General features: G+C 39.1%; 1 protein-coding gene across 1 annotated transcript in view; it reads right to left on the bottom strand.

Moving 5' to 3' along the window:
- Positions 1 to 22,667, bottom strand: part of eif2b3 (eukaryotic translation initiation factor 2B, subunit 3 gamma) — a 31,556-nt gene extending 8,889 nt beyond the window's left edge. Inside the window, exons 1-7 of the mRNA XM_034138201.1 lie at positions 22,354 to 22,667; positions 19,932 to 20,097; positions 17,803 to 17,960; positions 9,350 to 9,509; positions 9,004 to 9,115; positions 2,866 to 2,955; positions 354 to 490 (exon numbers count right to left, since the gene is read on the bottom strand). Coding sequence (XP_033994092.1) covers positions 354 to 490; positions 2,866 to 2,955; positions 9,004 to 9,115; positions 9,350 to 9,509; positions 17,803 to 17,960; positions 19,932 to 20,079 — 805 coding nt within the window. The 5' untranslated portion in view covers positions 20,080 to 20,097; positions 22,354 to 22,667. The remainder of the gene's footprint in view (positions 1 to 353; positions 491 to 2,865; positions 2,956 to 9,003; positions 9,116 to 9,349; positions 9,510 to 17,802; positions 17,961 to 19,931; positions 20,098 to 22,353) is intronic.
- Between the last annotated feature and the right edge of the window lie 2,070 nt (positions 22,668 to 24,737).

Genomic DNA, 24,737 nt, shown 5'->3' with positions numbered 1-24,737 from the left:
AGACAGTCATGAGTGTAAATGATAACACAGACACATTGTTTGGGGGATTCAATTCAATTCAATTCAAGGCTTTATTGTCATGTGCACAGTAGCTACAGTGTAGATATGGCAATGGAAAATGTAAGTCACAGGCTCCTCCAACAGCGCAACATGAATATATATATGACAAAAAACGAATAAAACAGATCAAATAGTGCAAGAGAATGCATGTCTTTGGATTAGCCAGAGTTGTCCTTTTTGTCACCAAGTTAAATACATAGCTGATAGCTTACATGAAATAGCTTAAGACCAGTGAATACATCCCAGAGCTCTTCTAAATAGGTGTTACAGTGCATTTCTGATGTGTAACTCACCCTGGTTTGTAGAGCCGTCATTCGTTTTTAGATTCTGATCATCTGCGTCATCTTTGATATTTGGACAGTTGATGGTTTTGGAAAACTGCTTCCGCACCAAATAAGGTACCAGCTCTCCACGGATTGAAGAGATGGACCTACGATCCAAGAAGAGGAGAGGTTAAATACGATTTCAATGTGATGTCAAACATCCAACAAAACAGAACTATTTCACATAAACCAACACATAGGACAAAGATCCTGGTTTATTGCGCTGTCATTAGTTAAGGGTACACTTCCCAGTCATCAACTGAGTAAAATACAAGAAGATGAGTTTGTGAGGAAGCTCCTTCCTGTATCCTTAGGTAACAAAATAGGAAAAGACAGCTGTGATAGTTAACACATTTTCTGTAACCTTGCAATTATGTGACTCCGCAATTTCCGTGCAGTCACATAATTGCAAGATACAGCGAATGCGATCGGTAATCACTTCCTCTTGCTTTGCTGCCATTTGTGCTCAGCATCTGAGGAGAAGGCCAAGGTTGTGCCAGAAACTGAAACTACTTAAAGAAAGAAATATGTTTAACTTCTGCAGTTCAAGTTCGCACACAACATGTCAAATCCACAGGACACTAATGACTTTAGGAGGGCAATTTAACTACATCAGACTTGGAAAAAGAATACATCTAGTAATGAGGTCTGAGCATTTATCCTGGGGACAATATAAGTAGGTGCATATCTCGATTATCTTTACAGCAGTGACTGTGAAATCTTAACGACTTTTAGTTTAATTGCAAACAGGAAGTCAACTACTGCATACATATCATTACTATAATTGAGTTGATTGTTAGTAAAAGCAAAAGAAAACTCATTTAAAAGGCTGTAATGGAAATAAATACAATGCATGTATAATGCAGTTATTGTTACTGAACTAAAATCTTGTAAAAAACAGGAAATGAAAATAAGCACTTCAGCTTCTTATGATGACTTCAAGTCTCTCCCTTCGTAAACTATGAGGTAATTTCCCCGTCTTCATTTCTTTTTCCTCTTCTTTGCAATGTGCTGTGCTCAGTGTTCCCCCCCACCACCCCACACCCCTCCTTTCACTTGCCCTCTCTTACTTTCTTTTAAAGGGAGATTAGAATTTCCATCTGAATGACAGGAGAAAAACAACAGTTACTCTGTCCATTTCTCTCCTTGAGCAAGAGACGGAGAAAGAGCATTGAGGAGAGAGAGAGAGAGAGAGAGAGAGAGAGAGAGAGAGAGAGAGAGAGAGAGAGAGAGAGAGAGAGAGAGAGAGAGAGAGAGAGAGAGAGAGAGAGAGAGAGGAGCTGTTAAAAGAAAGTCCAAGAAAAGAGCTGAAGAAAGAAATGAGTCATCTAACAAGAGAGATGATGTATGGCGGCAGCACGAGTGATGTAATGACGTAACACTTACATCTACATCTCTTTGGTAAATTACAATATTGAAGTTCATCTTGAAGCCTTAACCATGAGTGTTCAGCAGAGGTGAAATGATGAGTGTGGAGCGATTTGTATTTGTTGGCTTGGATTTTGATTTATTTATGTGTCAACCTAAACTGGACAACTTAAACTAGCCTTTTAACATATTTCTTAGACACAACTAAGCAATGCCAGGTTTCCACAAATCAACCTTTAGCCAAGTACTCACTTTTTAATGGGACCATTTCCAAAAAATGTTCAGGATACACATGTTGGCAAAGTCTCATCAGCACCCTGTTTTAAGAAACTTGGCGCCATGCTGTTACTTAGCTCACATCCTTGTCTGTTATGAATCTTTATCTAGACCCCTGTCATCATCAAGCATGCTTTATATCGGGCTTTTAATACTGCCTCAGATCTCCTCCTCAAGTGTGCCAAAAAAACGTTATATTATTAATGCTAAGGAAAAGTTAAGTAAGAAATCCTCAGGCAAAACATGCTTTTAACATTTGAGTATTTCATGTGGGTTTGGCACAAGGTTTTGCGATACAAGCAATGTATAAATACACAGTGCAGTATTTTAGCAATATCATTTGAAGTCTTATTAGTCGGCATGGAGTGAAGTGGCTCCATTCATGTTCCTTAAACACTCATGCTGCCTTCAAACACTACATTATCACTTTTACTTTGGAGATTACACAGCAGTTTAAAGCATTTTTATCATATAGATCCTTTGATTCTTCTAACCAGTGAACCCATGCCTGTATGGCCCGGGCGGCCACAGAGGGCTTTCTGTGACACTGCTTCACTTCAGAGGCTAAAGGCCTAACAGCCTGTCTCTGTGGCACATAGTAAAACAAATTAACACCTCGCTAGAATACGCTGCTAACAGGTCCTTTCAAAGCCTTACACACCATGTTACCACGTTTAACACTTGCTACAGATTAAGCAGCGAATGTGAATCTCTGTTGGACCGCGTGGGTTCATCTAGACACATTGAGTAACATTGCGGACATAAACTGGTCAAAAAAATTAAATAACACTTTGATAGGCAATTGTGTAATTGTAAGTTCAGTTGTATAATCACTCACTTGTTGTCAGCAAGAAAGTCCAACACTGCTTTCTTCAGGCAGTAGAGGTGAGCGTCCACGAGGCCAGTTTTAATGTGCATCCTGGGATGTCTGCAGGTAAGACCGACACAAAGACAAACACAGTCAAGACAGGAAAATAAAAACACTTTTTCTTTAATCTTCATGATACGTTGCTTTGCGAAAACTCAAAGCACTCAAAAAAACATTTTAAAACGCTAAATCTGTACAAATTAAACAGATTATTATTAGAGTTCCAATGCACTGCAAACATGTATAGTATCAACTTCATGACAAACAGTGAACCGCTGCTGGTACTACTTTGAGCACAATTTGCTTTATTTCTTTTATCACCTGCTGTTTTTATGTTTTGACTTTGCTTCTCATTTACCGAAAGCTATTTTATTTACCCCTGCTTTGCACATAAGACGGGAACATTTGATAAAAAGCAGACACAGCCACGGGCTCACATAAAAGTCAAAGAATAGTGACATCTGTCTATTGTCCTCTGTCAGCTACCGTAGCTGTGGTCCAGCAGAGCTGCTGCCATGAGACAGGTTTATGTTGGGGGGCCACATGCACACAGACACACCGTCACCCACCATGCATTCAGTCATTCACACACACTCACACACACATACATACACACACACACAGTTTGAACATGTGACATTTACGAAGCGAGAGCCAAAGAAAACCATTTCATCGACCAGGTTTCAATAAACAAATCCACACTCACCCCTTCATCCCCTCTGACCTATCCTCCTCTTCCTCTTCCCTTTCAATTATTACATAATAAAAACGGCAGGGAGCATTGTGCCTAAAAGGATCATACCAGTGCTTCGACGTGTTTTAGTCCATTTACCACATATCATACACCTTCCATTACTGCCATTAAAGCATGCTGCTGTGATTTAGATTCTCTAAGTTGTAAAAGCAGATTAATATGAACAGTCTGTGTCTCATTACCACACAACCAAATCGTAACTTTGACCAGATAAAGGCAGAGAGGATGTTGACTGTTTAGTGGTGTTCATATCTGAGCACAATCATTTAAAAGTTTAAGAGCATTTGTGTGCTAGCCAAAACGGACTACTTGATCCATCAAGCTTTGAATAGAAGCATCTGCATTTATGTTTTCCCACTAAAAATAAAAAGCTTTACTTACATGTTTTGCCTGTTTGTATACTTATTGTTAAGTTCCAGAAACACTCAAGTTTTCTCTAATGTTCCTCTAGTTGTTGGTGGGTTTTTTTCTGCTTTTAACCAGAGTCACCAGCACTGGTTTAACAAAGTTACATTGTGTATTTAAAGGATGTTCTACCTAAACAAACAAATGATATTCAAGAAAAAATGATTGTATTTTACGTAAACTTCAATTGAAGAAGTTGATAATGCAATATTGGCAATATGAATAAATAAATGTCAAACAAAATGTCTGCAGGGATTCAAGGTAGGATATCAAAAATGGCTTGATATTGGCGAATGATGCCAAAAATGTTATATTTCCGTTCCTCTACCTCTCCTCTGCTAATTTCCTTCCTCTATCTTTCATCAAAAAGGACAAATCTTCTTTCTACTCTCTCCTGCAGTATAACCAGAGTGACTCAGGAGGATTGCCTGGTCACACATATTTTACAACCAGATGCTGAAAGCCATAAATCAAACGGTGTGTGTCCGTCTGTGTTAAGCTATTTTATTAAAAAGCATAAAAACACATGTGCCTGCACGCACAGACACGCTCTGTGGGTGTTTGTCAAATGTATTTATTCATACAACATTTTCCAGGTGTGTGCCTGCGTCTGTGTATAGTGGGCTTAAAGTGGAATTTATGGGAACACCCAGCATGTGACTGTTCGGCACCTGCGGGTGGGCAGGAGAGAGAACCAGGGGGAGAAAGAGCGAGCAAGAGTAGGAACAGGTGCCCTTATGAGTGAGGGGCCGATTGGTCAAGAACAGGTATAAGGGACGTAAAGGACTCTTTCATTTTGACTTCAGCAGAAGCCCTCGTTATTTCATGCTAGGCAGACGCCACTGCGGAAAGATGGCATAGCAACCAAAACTATTAATGGGACCGACAGCAAACAAACATTTCATTTGACACTATGCCACACCCTGTTTTTATGATGTCAAAGGACTCCTTTTAAGTGTAGAGAAAATTGCTAGGTCACATGCATGAGGACAATGATGGAGCCTCAAAGTATAGGTGCTGGAAAAGGGTTTGGGCAAAGAGGAAGGTCCCTTAGAGGGTGGGGTGATTAGACATTATACTCATTAAAATACCTAAGTATGACAGATTTGCCAAGAAAAGACAACATTTCTTCACAATACTATTACCTCCACATTACAACCATCCCCTAGCTGAGAATGGAACACATCATTCAGGGTCAGGAAAACACAAACACTGGCCCTACTTGCACCGACATAAACGTGGTGCTTAAATGTTTTATTCATTCTTATACTAGGAAAACCTACGCCCTTTTATTTTACAGAAATATAACCGAAGAACATATGAGTCAAGTTTTGGTTTACCCTAGTAAAACCAAAACAAATGTTTTCATTGAAAAGAGGTTAAAAAGAAAGGGGTCACCAATTTCAAATGCAATGTGTCGCTTCTAGGATGGCTGATGGATGTTTTTCATAACACCAAATTCTGTACCCTCCTTATCAACAATCCTAAACTACCTGTACCAACATCTGCTCAAGCGGGATTTTCTAAATCAGGAAACGATTCACTTTTGGAACTCGTCCTTGTGTTTCCAAACACTGAACACTGGCCACATGCAACTTTAATAGTATATACTTCTTGCAGAGTCCAACTACAACAAACATCTTGCATTTCCCAAACAAGGGTAAACATCTTTCCTTTCCAGCAGCATCATGTGATCTCTGGTTGCTGTGAGTGCTATAGAGCTCTGTGTCGATGGGAGCAGGAATTTAGTGCCTCTGCAGGCGAGATGACTCAACCATTGGATTAATGACGGACTACTAAAGTACCACCACAGTCCTCAGTGGGAGAGAGGAGTCACATCTCTCTCGCTCTCAAACACACACACAGCATAATGTGTTATTTAGTTACAACTAAAAGCCCACAGCGGACGATGACTCAGATGCAGCAGAATGACTGTTAATACCCTCATTAGTCAGGTTTCCACTACAGAGCCAATTGGGCTCAAGAGCTTACGACTTATTCAAGGCCTGGAACTATCGCTTCCAGAATACAATGTGTGTGATTTCCTAATGCCATGCTAGTCTGAGAGAGGATTCTTTAATTGAGCTGACTCACATATTTGAACCTGTGTTATAAGCTGCACACAGACCTGCTGGTGTATTAAGGTTAGTGTTAACGACTGACCAGCACATTGAGTACATTAGATTATAGACACATCCTATGAAGTCTTTAAAATTCAGAAAGTGTTTTCAAAATCAGGTCATAAAATGGCATTTATTTCAAACTAATATTTAGCAAATAGATACAATCGAATGTGCATGATATGAAACAAAGAAAATCAGCAATTCCTCATATTGGAATAGCTGTAACTAGCATGTGCATCCTTTTTTGTTTGACAGATGAGAAATGAATCAATCATCAAAACAGTTACCATCATTTCCTGCCAACCGACAAATGTATTTATCGAGTAATCATTTTTTTAACGAAATATCCAAAAAGACAATTAAAACCAGACTGACACGTGTGCCAGCATTTGATTCAAAGCCTGCCCAAATGATCCAGAGGTTCTACTATTACGAACCAGCAAGTTAAGACCTATTGAAAAACAATAAAGCAGATGCTTACACACAATCTATAATTTACTAACTCATGGCTTTATCCCTTGGCTATATGGACATTACAAGCATATATGTATGGTGCTTGGAACATTACAAGGTGCAGTACATAGGGTTGTGCTACATTATAAAATATACAATTTTGGCTATAAAACTGTTGGAAATGTATTTTGTTTCTAAAATATGTTATTGCCCTGTCCTTTTGTTGAACTGCAATGGAAGTTATTACATTTTTGGAAGGTATAACATGTGGTATTTGTGTTGATTGGGTGGGTTTTATCCGCTGCGTCTTGTGCCATCATTGCCAACAGATGCAAGTAAACTCCTGGTCCAATATCTTAAAAAGGTCAGAGAAGTTAAGATATGCTACTCAAAAATGTGAAGCAAGCTTTTCTAGCTGCACTGCTTGGTTGTTTTAATAATGATGGAAAAAGAGTGGATGAGTTTTATTCTAACTAACTTATTACAGTGCACGAACAATTTTATTGAATATTGCTCTTGATGCTAACCATTTTAAATGTTGAATTTGCCTATCAACATGCAGTCAACTATTCTTCCAGGCCACGAGCCCCTGACAGGTGAGTGTGTAATGTACGAGGGGAAGCTCTGCTGGAGTCCTTTCACCCGGGAAAGAGATTTCCAGGTCAGTCATCTCACATGTGCAGAATGTTTGCAGCTAACACACCTCAACCATATGGAAGCAGTAAAGAAAGACCAGAAAGAAAGACACAGGAAGGACGGATTGGAGGAAAAAATGGATGGACTCTTGTATGGAAGGGTGCACAGTATAAGGGAAAAATGGCTGAGAGAATATAGCTGGAGAGAAAAACAACACTGTCTTTTAAATTGGACAGAATACAAATAAGAAACAATATTTTGAAGGGTCTGTGCTGTGAACGCTTTGTAAGCCAGGGTATCTGCATATTTGTGTACACATTTAATGACTTTTAAGACCTTTTTAAGACCTCTAAAAGGAAAAGAGAGTACCAATACAAAAAAATCGATGAACTAGACAACAGTATAAACCGTTACTGAGTTTTATTGCATTTGAATAACGGGAAATATTCAGTGCACATTACCCAACAGGACTGCCTTCGCATTAACAAAAAAAAAAATGGTATGGCAGTAGACCAATGGAAACCAATATCCCCCCCCTGCACTCATTCATTCTGCCCCAGATAACATTTAATACCCCCCCTCCTAAAATTCCAGACCTTTTTAGACATTTTTAGACCTTGAATATCAAAAAATAAATGTAAGACTTTTAAGACTTTTTAAGGGGGACCCTGGTAAGCACAAAGTAAAAAAGTGCTGAGGAGATAAAAATAGTATTATTTAAAATGTAAAGCAAAAAATATTGTTTTGAGATTTAATTTCGAACAAGGATGATAGAATTGACAGAAGTACAAACATTTTTCTGACAGAATAAAATGGAATTTGAGGCCAACAATGTATTTACTCTTTTTAGCAAAAGATCAAATTAAACTGGTGAGCACAAATGTTTTATGAATGAGACTATGTGCACATGGAAAATACAGAAATATAAAGGAAGACACCTGCAGTGTGCGCGCGATGTGCCATGACGAAGTGACCTTTGACTGGATGGTACTGATGTGCAAAACAGTCAAATCTTGTAAAATCTACCCAACGGTGGGTTGTAAAAATCCTGGAATTTATTCGGGTATTACCTTGGGCGGTAATCAAGTATGTGGAGAGATTTGGGGAAATCTGTTTCATATGGTAGTGTGACATGAGTTTGTATAAATGATCAGAGGATATATAAACGTTATGTGTCCTTCAATGTAAGCAATAAATGTTTAGCTGCGGGCTCGTGTTTCCATAACAACGACGACCATGTGTCTGTGTTTTCTCTCCATCAATGTCTGCCTCAAGGTCGTGTTACGCCTTTCTGTTCATATAAGCATTTGTGTGTGTGTATATATATATCTGTGTGTGTGTGGCTGAAGATTTCTATGTGCAGGGAAGCATGCAAGCAGCTGCTCCGGCCCCCCTCTTATTGGCTGGAATTTACAGTGGCTTTGGCTCCATGAAGTATTTACGAGCTCCAAAAACACCCGCTCTCACACATACATGAATTTTAGGACTCAAAAAACCAACAGACAGAACAGAAACAAAAAGACTATCTTTTCCATTTCTATTTGTCAATATTTCTTCAATTTAGCTACATGTGGTGGGGTGGAAAAAGATTCCTTAGAGATGGATATCTAAAAACCTGTACACATTAAACCATTTATCTGCATAGGTCTAAACCTTATACAACTAGAGGTAAAAAATAATAAATATTATTATATAATTTGGATAAACCCACTCCAGACTTTTTTTTAAATGACTTACTTCCTCATGATGGACTTCCTGATAGAGAGTCCGTCCTCCAGATCTGCCTCATTGGCCATGAAGAGCAGCCTCTCCCCCGACTCATCCACTCCCACAAAGTCCCTCTGTTCAGCTGGGAAATTAATACAATATTTAATGTTAACACCAAAATATGTATGCTAACAGTTTTGACACATTTAGCAATTTTATACAACATTTGTGTTATTTTTAAAGAAGACCGTTTCCTTTATTTCTTGCATTACTCACTGAAATAAAGAAAAATATAATCATATCAGAAACATGTCACAAATGTCTTGTTTACAGTCTATGCAAAGTCTCCTCTCTTGTGATTGGGTGTTCCTGTTACCTGTCTTTTTCTTGCCCTTCTGGCCTGGGACGGTCTCTGTGAATTCATGGGCTTTGCTCATCAGCATGGCCAGCGTTGCATTGTGGGCTCTGAAAAGATCAACTACTTCGTGTAGCGCCACGTCCGTTATCAGGTCACAGCTCACCACCAGGACGTCCGTCTAAAGAAGGAAGTTGAAAAGACAAAGAAAGTCAAATTAGACTGACATTCATCCCACTTATTTCCCTGTATGAGATGACAGAATCAACATTTTATATTGGATATTTCAGGCTTTCTGGCTTTTATAGAGTTTTCCAATGTAACCCCGGCTTGCACGCACAAACTCACAAGCCCCTAAAACACCAAAATGCATGAAATGTAGTTTGAAGAGCGAGTCATGTTTATAAAGTGAGGTTTGCTCGCTCACGACAGTCATTCTGGCATGCACCTAGACTACACATAAATATATGTGGCGACAATGCTCCACATAAACACCTCAGGACACAAGAGGTTGGACTGTGTTGTTCTCAATATTCACAACAGAAACTGGCTCAGAGCAGCATTGTGAGACAAATAGACAGAAAGAGAGCCAGACAGAGAGAGAGGGGGATGAAGAAATATCTGGTCTTGGTCAACAGTGAACTCTTCCAACTTTAGCACTGACTGTGTACAAGCCAAAGCCACACACACACTCACACGTGCGTTAAAATGACTTATACCCTGATGACAGCAAGTAATAAATCCTGCTTTGTTTCAATAGTTTTGTTTAATAATCTGGCCGTGTATCCTCAGCAGATCCATTTCTTTTGTTTTAAAGTGAGCTTTATTATAAAAGGTTATAATATGTGTTGCTTTATCATCCTTTAGCTGCATAAATGTCGCTATATGCCGAGTAACATAACACAGAAATGAATGCAAACAACCCAACCAAACCCTAATCATTTGCTAGGAAGGACAGCGAAAGAATATTTCTTTTAGCATTTTACCCTCCAGAGATTAAGTCCAAACTATTTACAGCATCCCAGCTATGCAATAATATGTAAACCAATCTAGGTTTTAAAAAGTATCTCAATGTATAGCTTGTGAATTCCATAGACGTATCCCTTACTTTACCACCAACGACACAGACCACAAGACAGACATCAATCCTATTAACTGGCCTCCATGGACGATACATGTCTGCGTGTGTGTGTGTGTCTGCGTGTGTGTGTGTGTGTGTGTGTGTGTGTGTGTGTGTGTGTGTGTGCGCGCCCACATTTGTGTGTCTGTGCGGCAGCATCCATCTGTCTGTCCAGTGATGAAGGCTGTCAGCATAAGAACTAATCCCACCATTAGCACCAGCCGCAGTAACGACAGAGACATCTTTACTGTGTCTTTGACAGTGGAAAGAAGGAAAAGAAAGAGTGAGAGAATAACGAAGAAAATCCCAGGAGCGAAAAGTCAACAACCACTTTCAAACACAAAGAAAGAGAAAAAAGGATCATCGGAGGTATAAAGAAACACTAAGATAGAAGGGAGGAAGGAAAGACTCAAGAGAAAAGGGATGATGGGAGGTCATCAATCAACAAAATACTGTCAAACACTGAATGTACCACATACAAATAAACAAACTAACAAAAACTCAGTTTTGTACATTCATAATCTAGATTCCTAAAATGTCTGATAATTACAATCTTTAAAAAATCAGGAGTTAACTTTCAGCACAATTGAACCTATTTGTATCGCTTTATTAAACACTTGTAAATGAGGATTAAGGGTTGGGGAAACTACAATGGATTAAATAAATTATTTGTAATGAGTAATGAGCACTGTGAATGTTGAGGAGCTTGAGTTTTGTGTGGAGTTTTGTGTAATATTTTGTGAGAGTGTGTGTGTGTGTATAGGGCTGTATCAGTGAGGTCAGGGGTCATGTAGTTGACCTCCAGGTAACTCCCAGCATAACCTGGTCTGGACCTGGCGACAGGAAGCTGCCGCGGCAGAGCTGGAGGTGTCTGCCGGAGATCTGCTGACACTGAGAGGCAGAGACCTTTCAACTCTCTCCTCCCCTCTATCACACACAGGCAGGCTCGCACACATGTTCAGTAACAGAGCACATAAGTATGCGCGCACACATCAACTCTCACACACAAAAACATGCGCCTGCACGAACCACACACAGGCACACACAGTCAGGCGACAGCAGAGTGGAGTCAGCTGGAGAGACAGAGACACTTTGGCCTTTCAACAGCCAGAATCTCTGGACAGGTCAGGACCACACACACTGATGCACGCAAACACACAGAGACACACACTTTCCCACTGGTCCAGAGCTACTGCTTACACAACCCACTTTACGAATACTTGGAAACTTTTGAGTTATGGTGTTTGTGTCCTTTTTGTTGTTTTACATCATCAAATCAAATAATAAATAATGTCTACATGGTTGGTTTAACTCGACCTGATTTCTTCGTAATTTTTTGGTTGGCTGATGTGGGCAAGTTACGTCAATGGTAACATATCCACTTGTACAAAACCTGTTTCATATATATAAACTCAATCAACAGTATTTAAAGAGAAATAAACAAATGAACTGACCATGTATTTTAGGAGATCTTTAGATGGTTTCCATTATGGAGCCCATACAATCTTCTCATATTTAATTATTCTTTTAAGTCCTTAGCAAACTAGTCCATTTCACAACCTTCTGATCCATTGTGTAATGCAGATCACTTTTTCAACATTTAACTGTGTCCAAACCGTGTCCTGACACAACATATTCTGAGTAGGACATTTTAAATATTGTGCGTCACAGGAAGGAAGAAAAGGAGGGATGGGGATGGAGATAGAGAGCAAGATGGTTAAAAGAAAGAAAGAAATCAAAAGAAAACATGTCTCATCAGAGTATGTTTGCCGAGTCCCTCTTATATGAAAAGCCTGAGCTCCATCTCTCACTCTTCTCTCTCTCTTCACCTTTTGTCTTTAGTCTTACATGCTGACTAACACATGTAGACCCAAGGTGTACCTTTGAATCTGCACCACCATTCAATGTACAGTCATTCTAGCCTGCATGCACTCATTCTGCCAGGTGATTAAGCTGAATAATAAAACAAATGTCAAAGTGGCTTTAAGCACACAAAGCAAAAAGTGTATGTGAAGTACTCTTTCCAGTAGTTAGGCTTATTGTGAAAGACCCAAGACATAAATCAGGCACATCCCCGCACTTTTGTGCAACTTAGCTGTTTGAAGAGTGAACAAAATAAAATATGCTGCTTGTAATCTCTCTTTTCAGAAATGAAGAGGGATGACCTGCTCTGCTCACCCACAGTGCACACGGGTTCCTGTAAGCATTTTGTTTGATAGGTTACACCAAATCCCCTCATGGGAGGGTGTTTGTGTAAAGAGATGAGTGAGTGTGTGTGTCTATACTGTACTCATGCTTCAGTTTGACAGTTTGAGTGATCTCTGTGCTGGGATTTGGCAGACCATGGTTACAGTTCCTCACTCAGCACCCTCCAGTGTGTGAGTGTGTGTAACTCAATGCCTCTAATCTAGCTGGCTGCTCAAAGGATTAGGGACTCGACTATTCTCAATGGGAGCATGCTGGAGCTAGTCCTCTCTCTGTGTGTGTGTGTGTGTGTGTGTGTGTGTGTGTGTGTGTGTGTGTGTGTGTGTGTGTGTGTGTGTGTGTGTGTGTGTGTTTAAATATGGATCTATCAAAAGAGAATAATTAATCTGTACAGGCTCATTCAAATGCCAGGTTAAAAAACATTAAAAGTACTTGTCACAACAACATTTGGATTTAAGTCTCTGCTATATCTGCGTTCAAAAGCAAAGCCGACTGAATTTTCTGTGAAGAATTTAATGAGCTGCCGTGTCAGGACACTTGTGTTTTCAAAATGAACGTTTGATGCGGTACGCTCTTAATAGACAAGCTATCTGGAAGAACATTTCCGAGATATTTCAAGTGAGAATGTTGGGTGTGGGAATCCATGAGAGGTTTTCTTTTTACATTTTTTTGACAATGTAATTCAAAATTGATCTTTGAGAAAAACATGTAAAAGGTTTTAATCCGAGGACTGTATATTTAATGTAACTGTGGAGAACTGCCAGAATTTTTCTGAAAACATCTACCCAGGAGATAATTAAATAGAATAAGCATCCAAAGTTGACTTTCTTGATTAGACTTGTCTTTGTAATTATCCTAAAAATGAGATATAATGTGTTTAGGAAGGACAGACTGAAGGGGAAAGGAGGGGGTGTGTTGCTTTATGTGAGGAATACCATTACTTGTAGGGAGATTGCACTCCCAGCTAATATTGAATTTGATTGTGTTGGTGTGGAAATCAAACTATCTGAGGAAATGTCCCTCACCATGATTTGCCTGTATCGACAACCCACCGCTAAGGTGGATTTCTATGACCAGGTAAAACTCCTGCTAAATTCCTGTGACTCCAACAAAGAGCTAATTATTGTAGGAGACTTTAATATCAACTGGAACGACAAACAAAATAGAAACAACTTAAAACGGATCACTGTGTGTTTGTGGAAAAGGTTAAATCTATGTTGGACACGAGCCCATATGTAGGTGCTGTCTTCCTTGATCTCAGAAAGGCATTTGACACTGTTGACCACCAAGTGCTCCTTACAAAGCTGACTTATTTAAATTTTTCGGCAGTTTCTATACATTGGGTTGAATCTTACTTATCGAACAGAAAACAGTGTGTTTTGGTCAACTGTGCCAAATCCCCCTACCTTGTGAACCCTGTTGGGGTTCCACAAGGTTCCATTCTTGGACCATTACTGTTTTCACTGTACATTAATGACTTGCCTAATGTATGTCCTGAGTTGAATGTATGCCGATGATGCGGTCATCTTTGTACACGGGAAAAACACTGAAATTATCACATCCTGTCTCTCAAATGCATTGGACAAGGTTCAACACTGGCTGAACAACATTTGCTTACAGTGAATGTAAAAAAAAACAGTATGCATGATGTTCAGTAAACGACCAGTCAAAATCGAAGGATCCAATGTGTTTTTAAACGGATCAGAAATAGAACTAGTCCCCCACTTCAAGTATCTTGGAGTCATAATGGACTCGAACTTGACTTTTAAGAAACATATTATAAACATATAACAAAGTATCCAATACCATTACATTCAACTTGCAACATTTTAAACAAATTAGACCTTTCTTAACTGTCAGTGCTGCAAAGTAATACCTCCACTGCATGATTCTATCCCATATTGAATACTGTTTGACAAACTGGTCGTTTGCTTGTGCCACAAACCTGAAACCGATGGAACAGCTGTACAAGAGAGCTATCAAGGTGTTTGACAGAAAGCCTTATTCATACCACCACTTTCATCCTAGAGAAACACAATTTCTAGAGTTTTGACAATTTTAAGTCTTTTAAAAGTATATGTTTTTTTTATAAATGTTTACATGGACTGGCCCCCCCTCCCTTAGGGGAGTTCATCCACAAAAAAACCACACTGGACTCTGCACTACGTCAGAAACCAGAGGAGACTGTGAAGTCCATCGTAGACGGGCCACTTTCGGTCAAAATGTTCTATCAATTAAGGGCAGCTCTTTGTGGAATAGCCTCCCAACTGAGTTACGGGATTGTCCCACTTTGAACAGTTTTAAAGGTCAACTAAAAGAATGGTTGAGAAACAAACAAACGTGCAATCACCGCTAAATGCACTTTAATACAGGGGTATCTCCTTTTGCACTTGATGTAGCTCTTGTATCTTCTCCTGCACTTTATATGTCGTAGCTGCTACATTGTACTGCCATGTGGTTAATGCTTATATGCTGCTCATGCTCTTTCTGCATATCATGTACTTATTTTTGCTATGTATATAAATGTCATGTTCTTAAATGTTGTATGTGAGGGACTACGGATGGAAATTAGCTCAAAGCAAAAATCTGGCATGTTTACGTTTTAAAGCATTATTTGTTTTAAATGTTCATCAATGTGCACTGTCCCTCTTCAAATAAACGATTAAATTAAATTAAATGAAAATATTAAATTTACACAAATGTTTCTGATATCTGAAAACGCAAAGCGGATATCATTTTGATTCTTAAGGTCATTTTTGATCGCAGTAACTATACTAATAAGTACAGAGCTCTAGAAAGTCAATCCTACTAAGCCAACCCTAGGCAATCTTTAATAGCTTAACAATAAACAAGAGCAATTGCTTAAGAAATACATCACCTATTTCAAACTACAATAAAACCTTAAACAAACATGTCTTCATGCTCTCAGGAGGAGGTCGGTCAGAACCATGCCATACGCTGAGGCACGATATGAAGGAACATACCCCGCATTACCCCGGCACAAATGCTGCACAGATGTGCATGACTACAGGATGAGAATAAATGGTGCACTGGGTAAACTGGCAGCACAGGGAGTTTGAGTCTTAACCATGACCTCATCTGTTTAGAGAGCATCGGATGAAGGGAGGGATGGAGGGATCAGCAGGCAGGATACAGAGGGGGGTCTGGAAATTGGGGTTGGGGGTCATGGATGCCATGTCGGCAAATGCGTGTGCCGGTGCATGTGCGTGTGCCGGTGCATGTGTGTGTGTATTTTAAAAAGGTGAAATGAGGCACTGCAGCAGCCTTGACCAGTCGGGGGAGGGAAAGGCACGGATCAGCGGTCACTGAGCACACAACGCCCACCTGAACCTCCCCCTCACTCTTTGTCATTTTTCTTCTCTAAAATCTCTCACAATGTTTTTCTAGGGGGTCGACATTACAAAAGAAAAAGACCCCTCTCATTTTGAAACACTGGTTTGCAGATCAGTATCTATTGGTAAATCTGAGTGTAAAATGTATTGTTGGGGTCTTCCCTTCCACCTCATAATGAAGCAAAACTCAGTTGTTTTTCATAATAGACGAACTTACAAATGTATCTTGCTCAAATTAAGGTCATGAGTTTACAATAATTAATTAAAGACATAAAAAATTGGATTTCGCATTATAGGAGACCTTTAATAAACTAACCCAATGATAACAAATATAACCCCTTTTTTCTTTACATCAACAAGCCATGAGAAATTGAAAAAAAATGTTGGCTTTTTTTGCAATTCAAACTGAAAACAACATACTATGCCTTTTTCGTATTTCCTTAAAAACGTAATAATTGTAGGTTTAAAACCTCTTCTACACCGCACCCCCGATATCGGGGGGAAAAACGCGTCATCTGAGGAAACAGTGTCTGAGGGCATCTTAATATTTAATAAACTATGAATGTTTTATATCCATGTAATGGGAAGAAACTCATCTAACTGACCATTTAAAAAAAAAAAAATTTAAAAACCCACAATGCTAACGCTGAGCCTCTGAATTAGCAACGAGCGAAAAATGCTAACAGATTACTGCACCGAAATTCACTCACAAAACCTTATTATTTATCTTTTCTGCACATCCAACACATCGTTTCACATCGTGAGATGACACAGAATCGATGGGTACATACATTATCACTCAATGATACGAACTCGCGACTTTATAAACAAAAACAGACATCAAAACATGTGGCGCTAGGTAGCTAAAAACGCTAACATGGTTTACCTGTGTCGTAGTCTGGTCAAAAGTGGTCTTCAATGGCATTAAAATGATAAAAACGCTGCTGAAGTTAATCCATAGGTTAATCCAATGTGTCTGTGTCACTAATTATTTCTGATAATCCATAAGAAATAAAACTGCTTTTCCGTTTCCAGATGTCAGAGCTAGACTATAGGTTCGCTCTGATGCAAAACTGCATGCGCGAAGTCCACACCTTTTTTTTGTACCATGTGTGTGAGTGGGGAGATTCCCCTTCGATTCTATTGGCTCTAACGGTCAGAAAGAGATGTCAATCACCAAAATCGACCAATGGGTTCCAGAGAAACGGTAAAACCCCCATTTCCACCCAAATCACCTCAGAGGTGGAGTTTGTTTTGCGAAACCTCTCTAAAAAGGTCAAATGTCACTTGTTTTGCATCAATCTTGATACAGGGTACTTATTATATGTTGTATTTTGGATTGCTAAAGCTTTTAGTCTACCTTACCATCATCCAAGGGTAGTTTTCACTATAAGTAAAAAATAATTTTTGGACGGACACTATAATTTACAGTTTTTTTACTATGTTCAATCTGAATTTTCTTTAAAATAAAAAACATCTATATTGATTCTGACTTTTCTACATCCAACTCACAGGTTTATCATTACATTGAGAAAAAAGATTATTAATTTAACACTTTTAGAAGGGAAGATATGGTCATTTGTTCTGGGAATGTCATTTTCGAGCCTGAGACCTGAAAAACAGGCTCAGTGCTTAACAGGTTAATAACAAAATTCCCACTGCCAATCTGAAACATCGGAAGGCGAAATAAACCGTTATAAAACGATTCTGTTGGAGATAATTTGACTGGCATGACCTTTGCTACAAGGCAGGATATGGTCAACCCTCCTCATGTGTATATACAAAAAAACACACACCTTGATCTTCGAATGGATGTGTCTGAGGGCGTCTGCGGTGCCCATGTCTCCATCTTCCTGAATGCATACCACATCGAGCTTCATCTTCACGTCAGGCTTCATTTTAGGGTCTGTGCTCATCATCTTCTGAACCTCTTTGGTGGTGATTACTATCACCTCTGAAAAACAGTTCACAAAAATAGGTATTAAAAATAATATACAGTAGATAGCTTCAATATGTCAAAATGAGTCAAAGCTCCGATGTTATTTATCTTTCACGTTGGGGTGATACCTTTCTTTTTAATGAGCTTTGTATTATTTTCTTCAAATAAAACATATTTTCTCACTGAAATCTATACGATCGCAAATCTTCATAATATGATCAAACACATCACGTAGCTTGCTAATGCTGCATTATGTACACTAGATTTAGTTCCAAATACAAATACTTTTGTATGATGTTTTTTACATTTCTAAATAAATTACCTTGAAGTGCATTTTTAGAGAACGACATTTATGAGTAGAATAACGGTCTTTCTCTCTGATCCTTTAATGGATGAGAAAAATACATCCGGACATATGTATTTTCTTGCAAAAATAACATACATACAAAAAATACATTGATCAGTACAAAGACTAAAAAAAAAAGTCCACCTAAGATGTGTATATACATCCTGAACCATAAAATCAAGCCAAGACCCCTGCCCCACTTTTTTATTTATAAAGTTGGTAACAACATTAACTGAGCACTTTATGAATCCAGAACATTGCCGAGTCCGTCTAGTTTAATTGGCTTTGAATACATAAAATGTTTTCTACCGGGCATTTGTTCACTCTAGCTGTGTCAGCCTAGTAAAACCAAATTGCAGGGCTTTGGCTAGCTGGCTGCACACAGTAAACTGTTGGCCACACAGGATGATTATGAATAGAAAGATAGTTTTACTTCGGCTAGTGAGGACCTGCAGGCTTTTATAACAAACAGCCCTGTTTACTGGCAAGAACAGCATACTGCAACAAATCCCTTTATAAGCCCAGGGTTTCTGGACCGACTGCATGCTGTAGCACAAGAGGCGGAATCTGGACTGTAAATCTAGGCAGGAAATGCACACCTGACAATGGCTGATGATGTGATGACAAGCTGGTGAAAGTACAACTCGGAAAAGCAGCACAGTAATAAACTTGTTTAATGCAGTGAAAGGAGCAATGTTGCCGGAGGAAATTTGAAAAAGCACTCTCCTTCCCTCACTTGTTTATACCAAACAGCACAGCTTCCACTGACCATGCATACAATAGAAAATTGATTTTTACTCGTATTAGTATAGTATTTTACCTATACAATAATTGTGTTGCATGAAAACAGTTATAATCCTTATGTTAGAATAGGAGGTGATCATTTCTCTTAAAGTCCCTCTTTCCACATTATTGCTAACACTGAGTTTGCACACTTTTTGCGGGCCCTATAAACTGACACTAGAAGTACTGGTTTTATTTCTGCTTCTTTACATTTTATTTGGAAACTAACCAAGCACACTGGTGCACTTCTGTAAGACCTTCCACCCCTGTCACAGGATGGAGAGCTAAAGCTAACAAGGTCACAACCTTCAGATCAAATTAATGGGAAGCTCTCACAAGGACATTTGACAGTATCAGACCAGGCTGACTGCGCATTTAATTAAAAATGTTTATATCTTTCAGCCATCTTTTATCTTGTTAATCATATGCAGGATAAAATAAAGACATCACACATATTCCATAATGATGACAAAATGAAAGACAGAGAAAGAAAGGCCTAAATTATTCCTTATTTGTCCATTGTTTTCACTTCAAAGTCCTGCAGTCCAAACTCACACATGTGTTTTTATTTATTGCGGCTAATTAGACTGCTCAGGTGGAGGGAGGGCCGGTCACTAACCTGTCCCATCCTAAAGGGGGCCAACTAATAAGGAGTGAGGTAGATATCAATCCAAACACAGGCTGTACACACCAACGCAGAAGCATTTTTTTGTATATGGCATTGCTGTGACATTTTTGTTCAAGCATCCTTAGCTCGGGTAATAATGTGAATAATACTTATCGTAGTATTCAGCAGCAGGGGTACCGGTAATTGAGACATGTGTAGCAGTAATGGTAGAAGTACTTTAAGCTCTCACCTTCAAAGCCTACCCTCTCCAGCAGGTTCAGCGGGTACCACATGAGGGGCTTGTTGCCCACAGGGAGCATTGGTTTGGGGGTGTTGTATGTCAGATCGGTCATACGAGAACCTCCACCAGCCGCCATCAACACCGCCTGGAGCTCCATGATGTCTGCTGGAAACGGCTAACAGGGAGGGACAAACAGAGAGATTCAAGTTTTTCTCATTTGCTTTAAACACTTTGCTCTTTCAGAAGTTACATTACACAATAAAACTATGCTCACACAGGCCTCATCTGAGATTTGCTGGGGAACAATCCTTTCACATTGGCCACAAAATATAGCTATGAATATGAAGTTGTTCAACATTTGTAATGCCAAGCGAACATACCAAATCATGGCTTAAATTATTTCTTTAAAGACGATTTAACTAAAGACAACAAACTCTGTACTAAGAAACGTATAACATCATTATAGCATGTTCTATACAGTAGATGGATAAGGACTGATTGCGGAGTGCTGCAAAGCAGTTATTTATATCCGCTGTGAATAGATGTTTTCATATTGTTCAATACAGTTAATCCAATACAGTTTGGGTTCTTATGTCAGATTTGCGTGTGGCGCAGTGGACTAGTGCGTTTGTGTTCAGATCAGGGGAGCACAGGTTCAAACCCCACTTCAGTCAACATGTCGTTGTGTCCCTGGGCAAGACACTTCACCCCAAATTGCTCCTGTGGGGATTGCCCACAGTATTGAGTATGTAAGTCGCTTTGGATAAAAGCGTCTAACAAGTAACATGTAATGTAATTTGTTTTTTCATACAAATATTTATATTAACGGTCCCATGTCATGGCCATTTCTACTGATCATAATTCCATTGTTGAGGTATACTAAAATAAATGTATATTGTGCAATTTTCCAAACTCACATTGGTTTCTCATACAACATCTCTGTATAGTATGTGTATTCACTCTCTGTCCTAAACGGCTTGTTGGAGTTCCTGCCCCCCCTCCCTGTGAGGCCAGTGGCCGTCTGCGAGACAGCGAGACACAGCGAAACCTAGCCCGAAACACACACACACCCGCAGCCTGGCTGGGAGTTTGTGTGTGTGCCCAGGCTGAGTTCCGCGGTGTCTCGCTGTCTCGCCGACCCCACACCAGTGAGCCAGCTCACAGTGTCCCGCTCCTTGCAGCAGCGCTCCTTGCAGCAGCGAGCCTCGCAACGTCCCGCCGAGTGTGTGTGTGTGAGGAAGTCCGCAGATTGGTCCAAACGTAACGGCTCCGCGGACGTTGCGTTTCGTCACTATACCCGAAATACGTCACTATACCCAAGAAGTAAACAATGGAAAAAGAGAAATGCCCAACGAGGCGTTCTGGGGAAGCATAGACAGGTCTTTTCTGTGTTAGAGTTTTACTAGTGACAGGGTGTACTTTAAGGGTTTGTGACTCTGCAGACCGTTTACATGCATAAAAAGCTACATAACACACAAGGGGACGGGTAATAACCAGAAAAGCATGACATGGGACCTTTAAATAAAAGGTGGGCTAAAAACATATAAAATGCAGGTGTGTCCTACTCGTCAAATGAAACAATGCTGCATTGATTTGGAGTCATTGAGACACATGATATAAAAGCTATTGAAAAAACAAGACTTTTAAATGAAAACATCTGAGTTTAATATCAATATTCGTACAAAATAGAAGAAACTATTCAATCCAATATAAAAGCGTGTGTATAAATAATATTAGGTATATATTGTGTCAATAAGTTGCATGATATCCAAACTAGTGTAAATACATGTAACTGTTCAACCAAGAAATGCTGAATTGTCAGTAAAATATTCATATAATAGAAGGTGCAACAAAGTCTAATAAATAAATAATAATTCCTTCTTGTGTAGGGTATTAATACAATGCTGCATTGAGTTGGAGTCTTTTGTCCACATGACATGTAAACTATTTCAATACTTTTCAATTAAAACAGCTGCATTTTAATAACAATATTGGTATAAAAAAGTAATAATTCAAAATTAAGACGCGTGTCTTACATGTATAGTGTAGTAATACAATTCAGCATTGACTTGAAGTCCTTAGTACACAACACATGGAAGCTAAGCTATTGTAAACATCCAATAGTTTAGTAATAAATTAGCAAGGACGTATAGGACATAAGTTAACATTGATGTATTGTTATTTATTGATGGTTCCTAAGTTAAACCCTGTGGTTAAGAGAGGGCTCGGATATGAGCTAACCTCTGACTTCTCCATTATGTCAAATTAGACATGTCATCAACACAGCAACCAAGACTGCCATGTATGTGTTACACTGGGGTGATATGGTGAAGGCACACTTCTAACTGAATCTTTACAACGTGGCATTAACAAGAAGGTGATATTGTCATACTGCCTTGCTGAATAAATGAACAATAAGTTATCTATGTACCTGTCAGTGATTCCTGTTGATCCACAGCAACGTGAAATGACAGCAGCTGCAGACGCATGTAAAGTTGGCTGCTGTCACTGTTGTTAGCACTTAGCTAACGATTAGCACCGAGCAGCAAACGATACCGCTGCTATTAAAACAGCTACAGAGCTGGACACGTCCTCTGAGAAGAAAACACCAACTCCGATAAGCGTTGGTGGCAAAAGTACAATTTCCCGTTTAATTATTTGACAGAGTTTACGTAAAGAGAGCAAACAGCTAGCATCGTATGATGACACCTGGGTGGTTTCAGTGAAATGTGTCCGTGTAGGAAACTACTTCCTCCGTAAAGTGGTTCCTACTGAGAGGAGAAGAGCAGATGGTGCAGTGCAGCACAGGTTTGTGTTCACAATTATCATTTGTACGCTTAAATTTAACCGGCTCGGACTTTTTAATTACAAAATATTGAAACAACAGTAAATAGTGGAAAGAATGTTCTGGTTGCAGTACCAACTTAAAACACATTACAGGCTAAATGCATGCATTTATGCAATTTAAGTAATCATTAGGCAGCATTGTCAGTGTTATATTATTGGATCATAATGAATTATTTACAAATATGTACACAAAGGAAACGAATACCAAAAAAAAGACACATTAAACAATATGTTTCTTGAAAATCTAAATACCTATCACTTATGCTCACATCCTATACAGTTTAGCATCACTATCTGGCACATCCACATCCCACTACCATCCAACCCAACGGTAAAAACATCATTCCTATCAGCAAACACCAGTTATATTGAAGACCGATTAGCTTACACAACTTTCCAGTAATAATATAAACATGTTTATTTTTACTAATTATAACCAAAAACATGATGATAGAAAAAGTTTTTACTACATTTACATTGAAGATGTGGATGGGTTTTTATGAGTTTTTGTCGTCAATGATGATGTTTACATACATGTTTAATACATCACATAATTTATACTTTTATTATTTTCAGTGAGTATTTGCAACTGATTGACTGCTATGAAAAATAATAATAGCTTAAAGTACACATGTTGTATTTTGGCTAGCCTGACCTTAATAGAAGTAATCCCGTAGGTTCACACACACACACACACACACACACACACACACACACACACACACACACACACACACACACAGATAGAGAGAGTGGTGTGAGCCGATTAGCAGCAGCCACCCAGATACTCTTCAAGGCTTCAAGCTTGAAAACTCCCAATTCACAGAGCTGAGACGTAACAGCAAATTGAGCTCGGGGAATGTGGCTTTGGTTTTGTTTGCTCTGGCCAGGAGATGAGCTTGACTGCTCGTTGCTGCCTGCGTGAAACCAGAAGAGCAGGATAAAGGAGGGAAAAAGGATTCATAGAAAAAGGGAGAAGGAGACAAACAAGCTCGTCTGCATGTTGTTTTCTATCAGCATATTGAACTAACATAATAATGGAAGTAGGGTTGAAATGTTGGAGGAAGATGAGGAAGTAAAAATAGGTTTTAAGATGGTTTTCTTAAAAAATGGGGTCCTAAAGTAATTAGGAGTTGGGAGATGAGTGATCAAAGGGTAGAAAGAATAGGAAAACATGGAGATTGATATAGACAGAAAAGAGAGTGAGGTTTTATAATGGAATGTCACAAACATGCTTCATGCTCACATTTCCTTCCCATTTGGATCTTGATTGTGTGAACAGCTGATGATTTTACCCTGCCAACCCATCATGGTGAAGACGCATACTCAGCTTGAATTATTTTAGGCTGAACCATTCAGGCAACTTATAGCTCTTTCTAAACGAAGATGTGGTGTACTTTAGACTGCTGTCTGTACAAAAACTCACCCTGGAAGAACAATTGATTTACCATTAAATGTTGTTTTTCAGTGTAAAACCATTGAAACTCATTAGACTCTGAGACATTATTCAGGGTTGTTTTTGATTTACATACATTTTCTAAATAGTTCTTTATAAATTGTCCTTATGAAGTTCACCAGGAATTGTTTTCATAAAAATGTAAGCTCGTAACAAATACAAAAACCAGATGAATGCATTTCACTGACACATACTTTATAAATGAACCAACAATACATTTTTATATAACAGGTTATACTTTCCAGCATACTCAAGCTACAAAAGGTCCTTTATGTTTTCCTGTTCCTCCTCTTTACCTGCCAAGTTTACAAGGTGTTGTCAGTGTGCAGGTGGCATCCCTCTCTCTTCATAAAAAAGGGGATCTGGCAAAAAAAACGAAGCTCCAATAAAAGTCAATCCAAACCACTGACACTCACAGAGATTACTGCTTGACTGGTTTACCACAGAGCGCTGATGTGTGCAAGACATTCCACATAACTAAACTGGAGAACTGGGCTGCAGTTTATTGGTGT

Source organism: Trematomus bernacchii, unplaced genomic scaffold, assembly GCF_902827165.1.
Source record: "Trematomus bernacchii unplaced genomic scaffold, fTreBer1.1, whole genome shotgun sequence".
Lineage (NCBI taxonomy): Eukaryota > Metazoa > Chordata > Actinopteri > Perciformes > Nototheniidae > Trematomus > Trematomus bernacchii.
The sequence above is the reverse complement of the archived record's forward strand: the minus strand, read 5'-3'. Positions and strand labels throughout refer to the sequence as shown.